Below are 20,293 nucleotides of genomic sequence, written 5' to 3'. Positions count from 1 at the left end.
GGAAACGATGCTGAATGTAGATAAATCTCACGGCCTAGAGTCTGGTGGTCAAGGACTTGATGTTCTGGTTTCTAAACATTTTTAAAGGCAAAAATAGTTGTTGAAAAGCCCATTTTAAGATATCATGTGATCCCCAAAGGAAACAGTCCCGCGCAGATATACAGACCCGTATTTGTTTCATTTTGCGTTTGAACTTCACTAAATGAAATTCTCGGTGAAATGCCTCACTCCGGAAAATATGATTAAGTAATTAAATAGTCAAGTTAAGCTCAAAAAAAAGGTTTCTTTCTCTTCCTCTCTCTGAAAACTTCCAGTTTGGGCTTCTTTCTCTGGCCCTTCCCCCCTCCCCCCGCAAAGTGTATCCAATAACTACACCCGCCCCCCCCGCCCCCCCATCCCCCACCCCGCCATCACTTCCCAAGCTGACAGTTTCTTCAGTGCCCCTTTTGGGGGCTTTCGAAACAAACTGTGGGGCTAGGGCCGGGGTTAATGTTCAGCCAGCACTCTGCTCTGTGGCCCCTACTGTCCCGTCGGCATGACAATGAGAGCCGAGGGCCGCCAGAGGAGACGGACAAAGGAAGACAAGTTTTTACTGCTACAGCCATCTGCCAATTCTCCTTTGGACCTTTCTAGGGGCTGAGGAGGGGTCTGCCGGGGAGGGCACAGACATCATTGGGGGCAGGGGGCGGGGGAGCAATCGCAATGTGAAAAGACCCCCGGAGGGACAAGCGCCTGGGTGCCCGAGTTGGGGGCATCCCAAGGCCCCTCCTCTGAGCGCTAAACAGATCCACTGACCCTCTCCTCTCCCGCGCAGCCTTTGTCGGTTGCCAAGCATTTTAAATGTTTTCGTCAGAATATGTTACCAAGGGAGGATTTAATATACACACAACCACAGAGAACACCCCCAAGAGAGGGCTTCTGTTTACCCGCGTGGAAAGGCCAAGCCACCTGCCTTTGCAGAGACTATGCTGGGTTCTTATTCTTTAGTTCACAAAATGTCCTAAAATACTGTGGTTTGGCAATAGTAAAACATTTATTTCTATACCAATCCTAAATGCCCACTTCTCCCAGGGACTTGCAAATTTTTAAGAGCACCAGCTATGAAAATTTATGCAATGTACTAACAAACATTTTCATGCCCTTCAGGGATTTTGTTAAAATTTCTTTGTCTTTTTTTTTTTCTTCGAGACCCAAACATATTCCTTGGACCTTTTTTCCCCAAAAGGAAAATTGTACTCAAAACCCTGAAACTGTGGATGGCCAGCTTCCTTGGAAGAATAAACGCTCAGCAAAAGCAGTTGCTGCCCTGGCTCGGGGCCGCGGCCTCCGGCTCCTGTCTGGTCTTTCAGAATTCTGTTTCCTGCACACAAGGCACCGCGTGCACTCCCTGGCCGCTCCCAGAACACCATTAAACCCTGAAAGGGGTCGGAACTCTCCGGAAACTGTAGGTAGCATCCTCTCCTTTCTGAATCCAGTCTCGCAGAAAACCTACCATAGAACTGGAAGTTGGAAATGTAAGCCGACCTTGGCTGGGGTTTTTTGTGGGGTTTGGGGTGGGTTTTTCAATTCCTCCATCTAACATGCATGTGTTTGGGGAAGAAAGGCGATCTGGTCCCTTCCCTTTGGGTCAGGCTCTCTCCGCTCCTCAGTTTTGAGGATGTATAAGATGCTGGCACAGAAATCTTCACAGATGCCATACTGATGTAAGCCTGGTGCCTTTTGAAAAACTAATGTTGCTAATATTTATGTCAACTATAATTCCACGTACAAGTCTGTACCTAGATTCATAGAAACTAATGCTGCAAAGCTGTAGCATTAGCTTTGAAATGCTGAAAGAGCATCTTTTGAAGCTGCATCCCTTGGAAAGGGATGCAGGAGAGAGTTCGCAGCCTCCCACGTGGAGGAGCTGGGGCTCGCTCCTTCCCTCGCAGCCAGATCCTGGACAGTGAGGAATTAGCAAGCAGAGGGTTCCAAAAGCACAGACTTCAATCCCAGGTTGATGAGGCGCAAGTCAGCCGACAGGACCGTTTCTAAGGGGACCTGGCGATGGGGGGATGCAGCCCACGGCTCCCCAGGCCCTGGGGAACATGTTGGCCTCCCTGGTGACTGTCGCATCACACTGCGCCCACACACCCGCTGGCCCACGGCCTTGAACTCTGCTCCCTGCCTGTCAGCGGCCTATGACCGAGTTGCAGCCCTGCAGCCCAGGCCCGCGGCCGCAGGCTGACCTCTCACTGTGAGCCGGCTGTAGACCTGGGAGTTGACCTCCTTGTCCCTCAGGTAGCATCGGATCTCCTCCACAGCCTCTCGGATGATGGTGACGGCCAGCACGAAGCCCTGCGGAGAGAGGGGACAGGGGAGTGAACCCTGCTGAAGCCCACCTTCCTGCCCCCGGGGTGGGGGACAGAAAAGGCCAGAGGGCAGCAGGGCAGCGCGAGCTAATTATCCCAAATGCACACAAGCCCCAGCAAGCCTCCTCTTCCTGGGTCTCCTACACACGCCCTGAAGGAACCCTCACGGGCACACACGCCCAAGGGCACCCCTTGCGCTGCCTCTGCGGGGCTTCTAAGAGTGAAAAATGTAGACGCGCCCAAGCTGCCCATCCACACACGAGGGATGGTGACCGCTAACATTTGCATGTCATCACCACATGCTTTTCACCCTCCCAGTGACCCTACGAGATCTGCCATCCAAGGTCACCATTGGTGAGACCACGGTGCTACAGATAAGAAAACTGCGGCAGAGAGCGGCTGAGTAGCAAAGCTCCTAGGTGATGAGCAGGAATTCTGAACTCAGGAAATCTGGATCGAGAGTCCTTGCTCTTAAGGGTCAGGCTGTTTTGCATGTAGAGGACCTCGGGCGGGTGGGGCCGACTGCCAGCAGAGGCTGAAAAGGATGAGGTGCATGCTGTTCGCAGGGCAGCTCCCAGCTGGGAAATGAACCTTCCAAAACATACAATGAAACACAGTTCATAGAAACAACCGAGATTCCATACACTGTTACAGGCTTTCCAATTTCCTTAACTACTGGTTACATTCCTCTGCCAGGAAGGGACAAGGACGGGGTGGGCAGGGACTGAAGGAGACTTCAGTCTCTCTGTAATGTCCTAAGCTTTTACAAAGAGACCATTATAAAGTGTCCACTGAGTGAAGACCAACTAATAAAAAATAAAACTGCCACATCTTCCCGGGTCAGGTGCCCCAATTCATCTATTATTTCCATCTAGATTTTCCCCCTATAGCCATAGAGGCAAGAACATTCATTCCTTGTTCTTACAAAATGTCCTTGTCATCTTTTAAAAATACAGAGAACACAGGCACCGCCAGGGTTAGCAGCAGTGATTCTTGGCTGATTTCATTTTCATACTGTAGACCCTGTGAAAGACGTGACCTTGGATTCAAAGGACTTGAAATCTCTTATGTAAATCTAGCCTGCAAGTGCTGCTTTGTGCCGCTTCTCCAAAGCCCCACACAGCCTTACAGTCGAAGGACCCCCGCCTCCTGCTTCCAATCAGATGGAAAGGGGTCCATTTTGGAGCAGAAGTATCACCAGGGCACATGTGCAGGAGAGAGAACACCTGTTCCAGCAGAGCCCGGACCGGTTTGCAGAACCCCTGCCGGTCCCCCGTGCTGTTCAGTTGTTCTGGACCAGAACCCAGGTTTTTGTTGTTGTTTTTTTCAAATGTTGCAGTTTCTCTTCCTCCCTGTGTGGGCCGGGCAGAGGGCCACTGATGGGCAGAGGGCCACTGATGTCGACAGAAAGTGTGTGTTTAGACAAGAACAGAAGCTGCTGACCTCGCTGCTGCAAATAAGCCCAGCCTCCTCAGGTGTCCTACCTCCCCGTCCCCCCCCCCCCCGCCCCCGCCCACCAAACACACGTTCTCAGCAGTCCTAGAGGACGCGCCCGCCCTCGGGCTAGAAGCTGACTGAGAGATGCAAACGCGGTCCAGAAATAAATTCCAACTGTCCAACCTTGGAGGCCCTTCGCACCCACATAGTCAGAAAGAGGCTTTGAAAGTGGGGGCCTGGGGTTGTCGGGCTCAAGATCAGCTTGCGGAGAAACCAGAGGTGGCGGCAGCGCACGCAGAAGCCACGATGCAGGTGCTAAGAAGCCTGCTTGGGAACGGGGTGCTGTGTGCGCCTCAGGGCGAACCAAGACCTGCACCTCAGGCCCCCTGCTGCTCGGCCCCTGCTCATCGCTGGGTTTGCAATGGAAGGGCTTTCGGGGCGGTCAGACACACGTCCAAATGTGTTCGAGCCCAGAGCTGGAAATTGATTCCCTGCATAAAAATCTAGGGCGTTTAGGGGAAGTCAGCTACAGGCACCTAGAATAAGACGCCATTTAATTCATCTTTGACCCAAACTTCCTTCTCTGGAGTCCCTGGCAAGAAAGCCAGGGCTACTGTAAGAGCAGCATCCTCTCTGGCTCCTGAACCATCTGGGGGGGCGGGGAGGGGGAGCTGTCTATAAAGAGGAGCGTGATGCAGTTAGAAACCTAAGGGCTGCGAAGGGGGCTGCCGTCCCTGCAGGGCTTCTATCCGTGGCCTCGGTCCCAGGAACACCAGGCGAGTGAGCGGCTTGGACAGGAAGTCAGGGGGTGGGGGGTTAATAAAGCATAAAGGCATCCAAGTATATGGTGATGGAAGATGTTTGACTTTGGGTGGTGAGCACACAATGCAGCATATAGATCAGGTAACACAGAAATGTACGCCTGAAACCTATATAATCTTATTTACCAATGTCATCCCAATAAATTTAATTTTTAAAAAAGAAAGTCAGGCCTTCTGGCTTCTCCTGGGGAATCTGAAAGACATTTCAGCAAGGAAACAGGGCTGGAACTGGGAGGGAGCCCCGCCCCGGGTCATCCCAGCCCCCAGCCCTCTTCCGGCCCTCCCGCCTCACCCCACTGCCCTCCCTCAGGGGCTTCTGCAGACCCTGGAATTTGCCATCACAGGTGCGGATGTAGACAGCACTAGCCCTGGCCAGGTCACTCGGTTGGCTAGGCGTCATGCCGTGAACCAGAAGGTTGCAGGTTCGATTCCTGGTCAGGGCACATACCTAGGTTGTGGGTTTGATCCTTGGTCGGGGCATGTGCAAGAGGCAACTGATCAATGTCTGTCTGTCCATCTCTCCTTCTCTCTCCCCCTCCCTCCCATCCTCTCTCTCTCTCTCTTTCTCTTCAAAAAGCATGTCTCTAAGACATTCTAAAAAAAGAAAAGAAGTGAAAAGAAAAAAGAAAATCCAGTAACAGAAAAGGGAACAGTATCTGCAATCAAGTCACATTCAACACGTTGATCCTTGGTCACCAGCCCCAAACACCAAGCCGGCTCCTGCCTGTAGCAGAGCACAACTTTGTTCTAAAGCATTTCAGACATCTGACCCATTCAGTTCCTGTAACTCTCCGACATCCAGAAAAGCGCTCAGGTGACTTAAGACAGAAGTCTGGCTACAATCACATCAAAAACACAAGAACAAAAGGCAACTCCCGGCTCCAGAGACAACCACTGGCTTTGGGGAAGCAGCTTCCAGACAGAAATGTGTAGAAATATGTATTGTTCGGGGGGAAGAAGAGGGTCATAACAATTGTTGCACACTGTCCATGTTGTTCTGCAACCTCTTTCTTTCCTGGGAAGAAAATTATTAAGTCACACCTTCCCATGTCAACATGATGGAGAGACTGCCCTGTTTTTCACTCCTGGGCAACCTCCCAAGGTCAACTCCGCCAGCTCGTAGGTAACTGCCGACGAACATGTGTTTGTTTCCAGCTGTTTGTGACATACACCATGCCGCAAGGAATACCTTTGTACCCACAGTATCACACAGGTCCCAGGGTCCCAAGCCCCTGCACCCGGGCCACGCGGCTCAGTTGGTTGGAGCATCACCCTGTACACTAAAAGGTTGCAGGTTCTAGTCCAAGTCGGGGCACGTACCTAGGCTGGTGGCAGATTTGATCGCTGATCGGGGTGCTTACAGGAGGCAAACGATCAATATATCTCTCTCACATTGATGCTTCTCTATCTCTCTGTCTCCCTTCCTTTTTCTCTCAAATTAAGAAACATATCCTTGGGCGAGGATTAATATACATATAGACATAGATATATCGAAGTGTGAGTCTCTGCCTTCATGAGACCAGAACTCTTCACATCTAGCGTGATCTCAAGCAACTTCCTATTCTCCTGGGCTCCTCTGGTTCTCGCTCATCAAGTGAAGAATCCTTTTCCCTCCCTGCATGTGTGGGCTCCGGCCACAGGACTCTCCGATGACTGCTCTGGAAGAATTCAACCGGGCTGATTTCATTTCCTACCCAACTTTTTCAGGCCTGTGAATTCCTGCATAAGTCCATCTCTCCTCAGTCGTATCTACCTGAATCTGGATAAGAAAGTGAAAAACCTATGCCCAATATGGGTCAAGTTCCCTCCCCACCAAAGATGCCAATGATAAGGTAAACGAGGTTGTAAGGGCGTGAATAGGTCTGTACCCCAAGATCCTTTCAGATGATGGGTTTACACCACAGGCTGGACAGACGGATCCCGTGAGGGGAGACAGCATACGCCAGCTCCCAGCTATCACACTTGAGATGCAAGAGGCAGGAAAGAGGGGGACACACAGCTAGCGGCCTTTGGGGACATCTCAGGATCCCAATTTACAAAGCATATGCATTTACACAATATATATACACACATAATTCACTACACTGTATGCTCGAGTATGTATACAACACGAGCACATGTAAGAAGAGACTAAAAGGAAACTGACCAGAAACATAAATGGCGTATTGTCAGGGGTGGCTGCACAGGTGGTTTTTGTTTTTTGTTGTTGAGGGGTTTTGTTTTTTTTTTGGTTGGTCTTCAAATTCTTCTCCAATAATAAAGAGCCCCTTTGTAACTGAACTAGGAAAAGAAAAAAGAACAGTAGCTACTTGGGAGGCAGCAGAGAGCAACAGACCTGGGTTTGGGGAGAATCAAATACGCAAGACTTGGGAGGTAGGGTCTGGCGTATTCGACACTCCCCGAGCACAAAGTCACCAATGAGAGGGACGGAGGAGCTCCCTACAACGTCTGGCAGAGCACCAGGTGGGGTGTGTTCGATTCATCTGGTGCTTTAACATTTTTTCAATGAGTTGTCAATGGTTAAAAATCAAGAAAAAGAGATGCTGGAAATTAGAAAGAAAAAGTATTCAGCACCATAGACACCTTGCTACTTTTTTCTAAAAGAAGTAAAGGGGAGGAGGGAAAAGACAGGCATGTTTATTCACTGTACTTGCTCATAAACTCTGGAAAGATAAACAAGGAAAAAATGACAGTATTTTTGGGGGCAGAACTGGATAGAAGGGAGATTTTTCACTAGCAATCTGCTTTTTTGTTTCTTGAGTCACGTGAATGTATTACCTTTCCAATAACTACACTTTAAAAAGGTGATCAAGAAATGGTATTTTAGCCCTGGCTGGTGTGGCTCAGTGGGTTGACTGTCATTCCGCAAACCCAATGGTCTCCAGTTCGATTCCCAGTCAGGGCGCATGCCTGGGTTGCGGGTCAGGTCCCCAGGTTGGGGCATGTGAGAGGCAACCGATTAATATTTCTTTCTCACACTGCTGTTTCTCTCCCTCTCTTTCTCTTGCTCTCTAAAAATAAATAAGTAAAATATTTTTTAAATGATATTTTATATACAGTACAGGTTAACGTTTTAAAAATAAGTGAGGCATGGTGTTGATTTTAATTAAGTATGTAATAAATAGCTGTAGAACTAAAAACTGAATCAAATCAGGGCATGTCATATAAAACTCTGAAGTTTCTGACTCTCGGGTCAGGCAGCTCCAGCTCCACGTCTGCACCTGAGGGCACAGAGAGGCCCCTTCCACTTCTGGGCGGGGCAGGAGCGCCCCACTTCCCCCAGCGCCCGATCCCGTCAGCCGAGCCTGAGTTTGCAATACTCCGGGTGTAAGAACACAGGCAGGCAGGCAGGAATGTCTGTCATCCGAGGAAAGGACTCTCGCCACCCACAAGTGACTCAGAGCAGGAAGAGCTATTCTCACACTCCAAAAGCACCTCCGTTGCTCGTGGGGAAGAAATAAAGGCCCCCATCTCTTCTCAGGGCTAACGCTGCTGGCCGGACTTGTCTGATGGTGAAACACTCCAGTGTGTGCACCTACGCACGGCTCCCTTAGCAGCTGGCTCCCCTTACTCCAAAAACGGCCGTGCGCCAAATCCTTTCCCTCCTACCTGCCACCAATAAAAATGTTTGCTTTTGTTTTCTTAAGGGGAACTTAAATCTTTTTTGCTTTAACAATCTTCTTCTGTCCTGGCTGGGTAGCTCAGTTGGATAGAGTGCTGTCCCAATATGACAAGGTTGTGGGTTCAATCCCCACCCCGGCAGGGCATCTATAAGCAGCAACCAATAAATGCATAAATAAGTGGAACAACAAATCGATGTTTTCCTCTCTCTCTCTCTCTCAAATCAATAAAAAAAAAAATCTTCCAATTAAAAATTTAACCACAGTTGTGAAAAAAGAATCTAAGTGGTCCCCCGGAGTTCAGCTTAGACAGAGGTAACACAGCGATTATATTTCATAATGTCTCTGGAGAAAAAGAGATGTCAGTCCTGCCCTCTCCGCAGCCCAGTCGTGCTGGGCTTCCTTCTGTCCTCCAAATGCTCGGAGCACGTGCCCGCCCCAGGGCCGTTGCACAGCCGCTCCCTGCGCCCAGAATGCTCCCAGCCTCCTGCTCTCCTTCCCATCACCTACCTCCTCACGAAGCCTCTCACGCCTCCTGTGAGGCTGCCCCTCTCCATCTCCCACCCCCACCTTCATCCTTCCAACAAACACTCCCTGTGCCTGGGATACCTCGTCTGTGCTATGACCTTCTTCTGTGATCTTCACAGCACTTCTCACAACTGCAAAGAATTTTATTCATCTGCTTATTGCTTATTCCCTCTGAAAATCAACTCTGTGCGGGCAGGAATTTGTATGTTTCGTTTGTTGCTGCACCGCCCCCCGCAGCCTGCACAGCGCCGGGCATGGTGTCAGTGCTCAATCACCATTTGCCAAAGGGATGGAAGGAAGAAAAGAAAGTAAGGGAAGGGACGGAGGGGCATTCTGATTGGTTCTGTCCCCCGCGCGCACTTGTATAAACCCTCACACTAAACACTCTCTACAGAGTAAATAGAAAATGAGATGCCAAAAAACAATTCAAATAGCACAGTCCAGCAAGGCAGAGGCTTTGCCGTTCTCATTGGCCACTGTGTCCCCAGAGTCTAGAAATGGGTGACCCACAATAAGCAAGCAGCAAATATTTGCTGAGATAAGGGACGATGGAGGAGCTGCGTGGCAGAATGAACGAACAGCACAGGCTTTCCTGTCATGTGACCTTGCTGAGGCAGGAAGTGGAACTTCCACCTTAGAATCTTGGGGACTCCCAATGTGTTGGTTTTGAGGGCACCCTCTCCCCTGAAAGGCCGCGCTCCCATCCCACATGCTCGGGTGAGAGAGACAAAGAGCTGTCTGTCCCCAAACCTCTGAGGTCACTGAGCAGACGAGGCTGATGTACTCACCAGGGGAACCCAGTAGGTGTAGAGCGCACCAAGTCTCATTTCAGGTACAAACTGGGAGCAGGCGAGAAGTAAGAAATAGAGGTTGAAAAAGTACTTGAACTGGTTAAACAGCACCTGGAAGGTGGAGAGAAGAGGAAGGAGACATTCAAATTCAAGGCCTGTCTGATGAGGTTGGGCAGGTTTAGTGGGAGGTGACTAATGTTTAAAAACCTTCCTACAGAAGAATGCAACTCACGTGATACCTGTCATGTAAAGATCAAACAGTTCTGTATGTAATAAAAATACAGTATTAAAAGTAAAAGTGTAAATAACGACACAGGTAGAAACCGTACACAGCACATTCAAGGCAGCGGTTGCCTCTGCGCAGGGCACTCTGGGGCTTCAACTGTATCTGGTGTATTTCATTTCTTAAACTATTTTGTAAGCACAGGTAGGCCATTCAAACTGTTTCTAAAAATGAGTTTTAGTGGGAAATGCTTATGCTATAAAAATGATCAAAAAAGCAAGATGTTAACACAAAAAAGATTTTTTAAAAATGTTGAAAGCAAGATCAACCGTCATTTCCACAATACGATCTCAGTGCCACAAAATACAACACACACGCTGATGACTCCCACCGCGTGTGGCAGGCGTGTTCTGGCAGCTCCGACCGCCCCCGTGGGCCCTGGCAGGGAGACTGATACACAAGGTTTGGCAAGGAGCGAAAGTGACATGTCTCTCCGAGGCTAAGGCACTCAAGAGCTGTGGTCCAGCCACCTGCTCTTGCCCCGGTCATGGGGATGTCGGTGACAGAAGAAAGTGGCCAGGTGTGCATCAGAATGTCCAGGAATGAGGAATACACTCTCTCTTGACTTACTATGCTAAGATTTGGGGGATGGGTAGGGAGGGTTGAGACAGCTTAGCAGTGAATGTAGTCAAAATCATCCTTAAAAAAAAAACAACACACATTCAAATTGACCTTAAGCTACCATAGCATGTATTTGTGTTCCTGTATTATCTCTCAAGAAATTGAAGATAGTAGCTTTTTTTTTGCCTTCCCAGTATTGGAACTGGTTGCTCCTGCTGCTTCTAAAGTCATTCAGAGCGTTTGGAGGCTGCGCTGGGTAAAAGTAGGCATTGAATTTACGTGCATTGGGGGAAGGTTTCAGGAGCACAAGTCCATGGATTTGTATAAATTGATGTGAAAATGCTATGACTCCAGAGTAACGTACCAAGCGAAACGGATACGTTGATTAGCAAAAATGCTAGAGCAAAAACATGAACAGAAATTCTTTCTCTGATGGTAACATTAAAATGCTTCTTTGTAAACTTTCTCTATACTCTTATCCCCCTGCGTTCCTGGAGCTAAATATGTGTTTCGGGATGGCGGGGGGGGGGGGGCGGGGTTTAAACTCTGCTGGGGTGTTTGGCTCTTTGGTTATAATGCTAGGTCCATAATATCTTTTTCTCTCTCACACACAACACACCAAATAAATGTGAAGTTACGCTAACTGTTCAGGTGGTCTCACAGCCTGACACACAGAGAGCAGCCACCTCCAGGTGCTGAGGACCAGGGAAGATGAGCAGCCAGTAGTGAAAGGCAGCAAAGGCAGAGTGTGTTCACAAACTCTGCCCGGGGACCTCCATCTTCCAGGACTGGCCTCACCGGGTACATGTGGTGTGAGAAGGGAAAAAATGGCTGTGTTCCCTGCTTGTACATACCCCGGGAAGAAAGGTGAAGAAGTTGTACTTCTGGTTGTTGATGACATTTCGAGGATACCTCTGGTCCCTCTTCTCGGGGTGCCCCAACCAGACCGTGCGGGGCCTGGGCTCCCCTCCACCACAGCATCTCAGCCACTCACAGCACCTGTGGGAAAGACAAGCCCACACTGTCAAGGCCACGCCCACATCATCGAGACCACGCCCACTCCTGAAAGCCACGCCCACACCTACCCACCCGTCTCTGAATGCTTCTCAGGCCTCTTCACTGGCCTGGACCACATAGCCCCACCTGGGGCTTCATCCTTCAGTGAGATGGGAAACGGAGCTGAGGGTCCTAAGAAGCTGAGTTCAGACTCAAAGATGTTTGGAGTCCAAGCCCAAATTATTTATTTCAAAAAACAGAGTTCATTTTTTCACTGGTAAGATTGTTATCACTCTTGCATGCTACAGATAAGAGACAAAGCTCAGGGCAGCTGAACAAAGCACCCAGGCTTGCTGAGACGTGAGAAACAGCTGAGCCTGGCCTTTCACCTGAAACTGGTCTCTTTCCAAAGCCCCTGCCGTCAGGGTTGCTGGTTACACCAAGATTACGGTGTAAAGGCGGAGGGGAAGCTCTCCTTTCCACCGGTCTCCTCTCAGCAATACAGAAAGACAGTGGCTCAGAGCCCAGCCCGGCCTGGAGGTGGGCCGGCGTGCAGGCTGCAGGCAGGCTGGCCCTGAGTGCCCCTCCCGCGTCCCCCCCGACTCCGCGACCGGCTGTCCCAAGAGGACACTCACTAGCTACCAGGTCGCCAGCACACAAGTAAGAGAACACCCCGGAATGTGGTGGTTCTGGCAACACAAGCCACTCTGAGAACCACCCCCGCCAACCCCCCCGGAAAAAGGCAGCTTGTCCTTCAGGAGAGCCCATAATCAAGGTGTTTGGAGAGCTGCAAGCCCTCATGGGCACTGCAATAGAAATACCCGATATTCACCTCTCTGCCTCGCACAGACAGGCTGGCAGGCGGAACCCAGCCCTGCCAGCCCCGGAGACACTGCCAGGCAAAGTGAAACCAACCGGACGCGACTCACATCATCGCTCGTCCGCCAGGGCCCTCCCTTCTCCCCTCGTCGTCCCACGGTCCAGGCAGGCCCTGGTGGGGCGCTGAGGTCCAGGACGGCGCAGGCACAGTCCCTGGGACTCCGGAGTCTCAAGATTAGCCGGCCAGCAGCAAGCTGCCTGCTCCAAAGCTCAAAATTTCCATGATGAAACACGATACTGCTTCTTAAAAATAGCATCCTCGTTCCAGTAAACTGGTGCTCGGGTGGGCGGAGCGTGGCTCTGATAAGGACAGGTTTCACTTCTAGTAATTCATTCGTGCTGGGACCCTTCTGGCTTGTCCAAAGGCCTGAGACACCCAGGAGCCTCAAGGAGTCCAACCCCAGTCCTGCCCTTGGGTATGAATTACCCACGCTGGCCAACGGCAGACACGCAAGTGTTGAATGAATTGGGGTGAGGGGTCCCTCTGACAGGAAGCACACCTTTCTATTATCAAAGAACTTCTAGAAGGTCGTGACCGACTCCTCTGTGAATCAGAAATCTTCTCCCCATCCTGTAATGATCCCGTCATGATGGAGCCCAGTTTTCTGTTTCTAACGAAAGCTAAAAAATGAATTTTAGAGAACTGCATTCTGCCTGGCTGACTGTTTATATAAGTTTTGTTTGTTCTGTTTTAGCAGAAGGTTCCACGCAGCAAGCTCCCAGGTTATTCGTGACTGAATTTGTAGGGGTGTGTGCACGTGCCCAAAAGCACGTGGCCCATTCAGTGCAGCCTTGTGCTGTGGGGGCAAAAGACTGGAAACAAACCTGACCATTCATCAAATCCGTTGGTTAAATACACAGGGAACGTCCACCAAATGGAATTCCCAACCATCTTTGAAGACTGAGACATCAAGCTGTACACACTAAATGGCCCTGGTGCAAGACATGCTACATCGAAAAGCAAGGAGCTGCGAGGCGTGTCCAGGAGCCTAGTCTCTGCATGAAAGCAAGAGCACACACGCGCTGACACGCGCTTACACATGCAGAAAAGCTCCACGATGGTCTGTCCATTCCCTGGGCTCTCTGTCTGAGGACTCAATGAATCTGTTTTGTTTTATTTTACTTTGTTCAAGCCAATTCTAGTTGGGTATCTGTTCACCACTACCCCAAACCTCCCATCTGACGGTCCTGCCTCCCACATGGCCCCACCCTCCTTAAAAATGCATCCCAGACTCCCGGTCAAGACGGCGGCAATAGGCAGACATGACCCGCCTCTTTGCACAACCACATGAAAATTACAACTAAAATATACAACAACCATCAGTCAGAACGCTCAGAAATTGAGTTGAATGGAAGTCTGACAACTACAGAATCAAAGAAACCACATCTATCCACAATGAGCCAGCAAGCTGGTGCCATTTCTGAGACTCTATCAACCTGGCTAACAATGTTTGACCCACCTTCAAGATCCTCAGATACTCTGCCCCAGCCATCTTATAGGCCCAGGCAAGTTGCCTTTCCATATGAATGGCTGGTCTTGGCTCATGCTTCACAACTTCCTAAATCCTCTCAAACAAGCAACAGCTGCCCTCAATGAGTCCCAGGCCCAGCACTAGCAACAGCCAGCTTAGGTTCACTGCTTGGCTTTGCCTGGGAATCTCCAAGCCAAGCACAAGTAGCAGCCATCTCAAATTGCTTTATAGCTCACTCAGGGTGGCCCTGGGCAAAACACAGGTGGGGGCCAACCTTGGCCTGTACCACCCAGGAATCCCCAGGGCCAGCGCGCCCAGCAGACAGCGACAGACCATGTCAGACCACCACCACCCCGCCCCTGCACAGCTGATCCTCCACAGAGGTTGGTGGTAAGTGGTCACAGCCAGTCCTTGCCCCTGACTGATCTGGGTAATTCCCTCCCATTGATCTGCCAACAGCAACCAAGCCTCAACTACAAGAAGTGGGCATATTCAGCCCACACAAAGGCCCCACCTCAAGTACCCAGCTTGGGGTATCGGGGAGGCTGTTCCACTGGACCCTACAGAACACCTACTACATTAGGTCACATTACCAAGACACAGAGTCAACACAGCTCTACCTAACACACAGAAACAAGCACAAGGAGGCTGCCCAAACAAGGAGACAAAGAAACATGGCTCACATGAAAAAAAAGATCAAAACTCCAGAAAAAGAGCAAAACAAAATGGAGATAAGCAATCTATCGGACGCAGAGTTCAAAACACTGGCTATAAGGATGCCCAAGGAACTTAGTGAGGACCTCAACAGCATAAAAAAGATCCAGTCAGAAAAATGGATATGCTAGTTGAAATAAAGAACAATTTACAGGGAAGCAACAGTAGAGTGGATGAAGCTGAGAATCAAATCAATGATTTGGAACATAGGGAAGCAAAAAACAACTAATCAGAACAACAAGAAGAAAAAAAGAATCCAAAAAAAGAAGGGTAGTATAAGCAGCCTCTGGGACAACTTCAAGAGATCCAACATTTGCATCATAGGGGTGCCAGAAGGAGAAGAGAAAGAACAAGAAATCAGAAATATATTTGAAAAAAATAACGAAAGGAAAATTCTCTACTTTGGTGAAGGAAACAGACATGAAAGTCCAGGAAGTACAGAGAGTCCCAAACAAGATGGACACAGAGAGGCCCGTTCCAAGACACATAATTAAAATGCCAAAGATTAAAGATAAAGAGAGAATCTTAAAAGCAGCAAGAGAAAAGAAGTCCTACAGGGGGGTTCTCATAAAACTATCAGCTGCTTTTTCAAAAGAAACTTTGTGGGAAAGAAGGGAGGAGCAACAAATATTCCAAGTCATGAAAAGCAGGGACCTACAGCCAAGATTGCTCTACCCAGTCAAGCTATCATTTAGAATCAAAGGGCAGATAGAGAGCTTCCCAGATAAGAAAAAACTAAAGTTCATCATCCCCAAACCATTACTGTATGAAATGTTAAAGGGACTTATTCAGGAAAAAGATGAAAACTACAAACACTAAAATGGCAAAAAACACAACTCTATCAACAACTGAATCTAAAAAACAAGCAAGAAGAACAGAGCCAGAATCATGGATATGGAGAGCGTTTTGATGGTTGCCAGGGAGGAGGGGGATGTGGGGGAATGGGTGAAGGGGGGGGGGATTAAGAAGTACAAATCGGTAGATATAGAACAGCCATGGGGATGTAAAGCATAGTATAGGAAATGGAGTAGCGAAAGAATTTCTGTGCATGACCCACGGACATGAACAATGAGGGGGGACTGCCTGAGGGAGTGGGGGGTGCTGGGTGGAGGGGGGCAAGAGGGGGAAAATAAGGACAACTGTCATAGCATAATCAATACAATACAACTTTAGAAAGAGAAGCTGCATCCCTGCTGGATGTGCATGTCTGCAATTCTAGCCTCCTAAAGGGTGCGACCTACACCTCAAAGCCTCATGCGACCAGCCTGGCCTCTCCGTTCTGCCTCCCCGGGAGCGGTGCTGTCCGACAGGGCAGGCGCTATCGCACATAGCTATCTGCCCTTTAAGTTAATTAAAATAAGAGAACTGAGTCCCTAACTCTCACTAAGTACATGTTTCAAGCTCCGTGGCCCCATGTGGCCAGTGGCTATGGACTGGACTGTGCAGATACGGGACATTCTAGCATGACAGGAAGTTCTACTGGACAACGTGGCTTCACAGCAACCCCTTCAAGACACCCCCTTGTACCTGACTCTTGAGCCAGTGTCAGTGCCAAAGAAGGGGCACAAGGACCTTAGTAAGTGGACCCCGCAACTGAAGGAAATTTCCTCAGCATTTTCCCAAACTTTAGCCATGTTCACACACACCTGGGATTTCTATGATATCCAACTACCTCCACTTTCTCAATTCATGATTTTGCCTAAATGTGTATGCCTTACACCAGTGATTCTCAGCCAGCGGAGCAGGTTAGCCACTGGGATGTAGGAGGCACAGGAGGCCAGGCTGCTGCTGGACATCCTCCAAAGCACAGGACAGCCCCCAGGACAGACACTGATCCAGCCCCAAATGCCAGCGGGGCCCAGGGGGAGAGCTCCATTTACGTAAATTTATTTTAAAAGGTAACTTCACATCAGTATCATCAACAGAAAACCCAGCATTGCGTGTCATGCATAGAAAGTAAATACCAACATCAGCCCAATAAAGAGCTAACAATTCCCACTAAATCTGTACAAGGTACAGTGGCTCTGCGCTTGGAATGGCCGCTTGCCAGCTGCTTCTCCTTCCTGAGCTGCGAGGACACTAGCAAGTATCCGCCACTAAAAAGTGGGCCCGGCAGGGCTAGAAATACCCAAGGAACGCTGGGTAAGGAAGTGAGTGTCTCAATGTGACTTCGTTCCTGTCCCTGAGTTATTTTGGCTTTATCACTACAGCACCTAGAAACACCACCCGCCCGTATTTGGGGAGCTCACCAAGTCCTGCGGTGACGCCTTGGGTATAGTGGCAGGTTTACAAGTGACCAAGTTTCCCCTGACTTGTCCAAACAGAAGAGGTTGTAGCGAGGCCCCTTCTCAACACCTGGATTTAGAACCTGCAAGTCTCTTGGCCCCTGGCTGCTGCGGCCACCATACCCTGTCTGTCTAATGGGTGGACCTCAGGGCCCCGCCCCTTCGAGGTCTGGGAGGGGAGGTGCCCAGAGCTCTGTTGTGACAGCTGTCCCCAGTATCATGGGTTGCTTCTGCTGCTTCTGATACCAAACCGAGCTGTCTGTCCCTGGCCAGGGCAAAGTAACTCCTACCCCACATTCTAGACAGGCCGGGGAGATGGGCTACATGACAGAATCCCTGAGAGGGAGAAATTAATGGAGAGGCTGAAAAAGAAGTAACATGCGAGAGACACCATTTCAGAACAGCAGGGCCACGTGGCTAGAGTTAGGACGCCGGCTTTCGAGACACCTGTTGTGCCTCTCACCTTCTGTAACCCCGCTTTTCCTCTCTGTGAGAAGGTAATAATAAGACCTGCTTTGCTGAATTACCACGAGGAGTAAAGATTTTATATAGAAAAGACAGAGGTGCCTAGCACATAACAGGCATTCAATCACTAGTAGATATTCTTACTCGTTATTTTTCTAGATTAAAAAAACACATGAAACCATTTTCTCACCTGTTGATATGAACAGCAATTCAACTAGGTTAAGATGTAAGGCTAGCAATAATTTAGTTTGTACTGCTTTCAGCTTAGATCATTTAAACAAAGAAAAACCCAAGTAGATTTTCTTATGATTTGACTCTAAAACAAAGGTTAAGATAGCTGATGGGCCGTGGTTTCACAGAGTCTGGCGGAACCCAACAAGAGAAAAGCAGATTCCTTCCAGGAAGGGCCAAGGCAACAATGTTTCTGGAAAAGGCAACTCCTGGAACAAGGAGCGGGGCTCCAAACAAATGATCATCTCTGCTCTCAGAGCCCCGGCCACCAGCAGGCACTCAGTCAATATTTGCTGAATTACCCAGGTGACGCACTGACCCTTCTGGGAGCCGGAGTCCAGGAAGCCACGGTCTCAGTGTTGGCACTGGGAAGATTCGGGAAGAAGGTAAAGACAAACTGAGAGCCGTATGAAGAAAAACTGTCTACAGCACGTGGGGGCGGGGAGAGGGTGAACCTGCCCCCGACCCCAGGGACACCTGGCAATGTCTGGCGGGCTGTTTGTCACCACGGCAGGTGCGGGTGGCGGCTGGGGATGCTGCTAAACGGCCTACATCACACAGGACAGCCCCTCACAGGGGAGGAGTGCGAGAACCTGGTCCAGAGCAGCATGTCCTGCTCCCCACAAACGTACACATACATTCCTGCGATGATGGAAACGTCCTACATTGGCATTGTCATAGGGCAGCCAGTTAGCCACATGGGACTACTGGGTACCCGACCTGAAAAATGTAAATGTCATTCTACCAGTTTAATTAATTTAAACAGCCACATGTAGCCCTGGCTGGGTAACTCAGTGGGTAAGAGCATCGTCCCAATACACCAGGGTTGTAGGTTCGGTCCCCAGTCAGGGCAAATACAAGAATCAATCAATGAATGCATAAATAGGGGGAACAACAAATCACTCGTGCGCACGCGCATGCTCTCTCTCTCAAATCAATCAATCAATCAATAGCCCCATGTATCTAGTGGTTACTCTACTGGACGGCAGTTCTAGAAGGATATAACCCAAATTGATAAGCACTGGTAGCTGGCAGAGTCGGGAAGAAGAAAGGGATGCTGGAAAAAGTAGAAGGAAGACACAAAGAGAAACTTCTACTGTGTCCTAAAAACATCTAAGTGGGTAGATTTTTTTTTTAACTACGAGAATGCCAAATTGCAAGTCAGAAATAATGCAAAGAAAGAAAGCTAGTTCACTGACCTCTAACCATCTCTCTGGTCACAGGATGCCACTGGCTAGAGGAGAAAGGAGACTTTTATCAATGAAAAAAGGCAATGTGGCGATTTCTCCTTAAATGGAAGAGCTCAAATCTTCCGATGAAGCATGACCTCCCAAAGGGATGTGTCCTGCACAAGCACTGGGGCTGGCGAGCAACAGGAAATGCATGAGGATGCTCAGGGACAGCGCGCAAAACCTGGAAATACCCACATGTCTGCTGTGCAGGGGTGCCCGGTGGCAGTAAAAGAACGAGGTCCCACCCTGGCAGGCCAAGATCCACGTGGTAAAGTCAGGGAGGAAAATATTAAGCTAAAGATCTGCACTGTATTATACTGTGTCTTAATTTTAAAAAAATATATGTGCTAATATACGTAAGTCTGGGATAAAAGTACCGGGATACCAATACATGTACCCGAGGTGGTGTTTCTGGTTCCCCTGCGGGAACTGGGCAGCCGTGGGTGGTAGGAGCTGCCCTGCTTCTCCTGCCTCACGTCTTCCCCCACTGGCCTCCTTCTGCCCAGCAGAGCACGGGACTCACGTCGCGTCCCACCCCCACTATGATTCAGTAATTACAGGCTCAAGTCCAAGCCTCTTAGCTTTAGATCACAGGCCCCCCATTATCAAGCTCCCGACGGCAGCCAGGGCAGGCAAGCTCCAGAACGCTGGAGCTCGGTTCTCCCCTTGCAGGCCCACGGCTCTCCAGCGCCCAAGCCTCTGCAAGACCCATTCCCGCCAGACTTCTGGCGGCCCGTCCCTCCCCACCAGCTTACCCTTCAAAACCCAGCCCCCGGCTCTTCACGAAGAGGTAAGGAAGTGGCACCTGCTCTGGGCTTGTCCGTTGGCTCTGGGCAAGGACTGGCCAGCCCACGCCTACAGAAGCCTTGCACGCAGCATAAAGAATAAACAAACACCTGCATGGAGTCTGGTGGGCCGGGGCACAGCTGGGACGGGAGTGGCTGTCCCCGCACCCACCGCTCCGGCCAGGATATGTTCCTGCACAAGCCCAGCATGACAGACCATCCGATTCTTCAAGACAGAACCAAAACACAGGCTCGGACGTGCCAACGCTTAGTGTTTGGCCACTGATTCAACTTTTAAATGTAATACAAAACAAAACCCACACTGAGGTATCATTTTTTTATTTAGCACCGTGACTTAGATCAAAAAGCACAACACCTGTGTTGGTGAGGGTGGCAAACGTACTTGAATAGCTGGGAGGGGTCTAAGTCAGTATCCCCTGGAGGGAGGGCAACCTGGTGAGAACGATCAAAATGACAAATGTATGTTCACGATGACGTAACAAGTCCCCTTCGCATATTCCCATATGTGCTAACGTGGATACAAAGACTTATGTCCAAGGTCATTCACCGTGGCATTGCTAGCAACAGCAAACCACTAGAAATCACCTCAGTGTCCATCAGCGTAGACTGGTTACATAAAGTGTGGGCCATCTGTTCCATAGGTTCCCATAAAGCCATTAAAAAGGGGGGAAGTTTTTTATGCATTGAAGTGGAACAAGCCCAGGGAATATTATTAAGTTTAAAAAAATTATGCTGTACTGTGTAAGGTGTACTAACAACTGAATAAAAGGGGGAAAAAAATATATGTGTGTTTCTAGTACATGAAAGAAAGAAAGAAGGGA

General features: G+C 49.5%; 1 protein-coding gene across 2 annotated transcripts in view; it reads right to left on the bottom strand.

Annotated features, from left to right (window-relative positions):
- ATP9A (ATPase phospholipid transporting 9A (putative)) overlaps positions 1 to 20,293 on the bottom strand; it is a 108,314-nt gene that overhangs the window by 74,320 nt on the left and 13,701 nt on the right. The window contains exons 1-4 of one of the 2 annotated variants that reach the window (XM_054573593.1): positions 12,318 to 12,432; positions 11,247 to 11,391; positions 9,546 to 9,659; positions 2,229 to 2,337 (exon numbers count right to left, since the gene is read on the bottom strand). In XM_054573593.1, coding sequence (XP_054429568.1) covers positions 2,229 to 2,337; positions 9,546 to 9,659; positions 11,247 to 11,391; positions 12,318 to 12,322 — 373 coding nt within the window. In that variant the 5' untranslated portion in view covers positions 12,323 to 12,432. Of the gene's footprint in view, positions 1 to 2,228; positions 2,338 to 9,545; positions 9,660 to 11,246; positions 11,392 to 12,317; positions 12,433 to 20,293 lie in introns of those variants that run through there. The other variant, XM_054573592.1, reaches the window with a different exon arrangement.

Source organism: Pteronotus mesoamericanus, unplaced genomic scaffold (genome assembly GCF_021234165.1).
Source record: "Pteronotus mesoamericanus isolate MK-2021 breed Mesoamerican mustached bat unplaced genomic scaffold, CSHL_Meso_final contig_25, whole genome shotgun sequence".
NCBI classification, from domain to species: Eukaryota; Metazoa; Chordata; class Mammalia; order Chiroptera; family Mormoopidae; genus Pteronotus; species Pteronotus mesoamericanus.
This window is presented reverse-complemented; position numbering and strand designations above follow the sequence as displayed.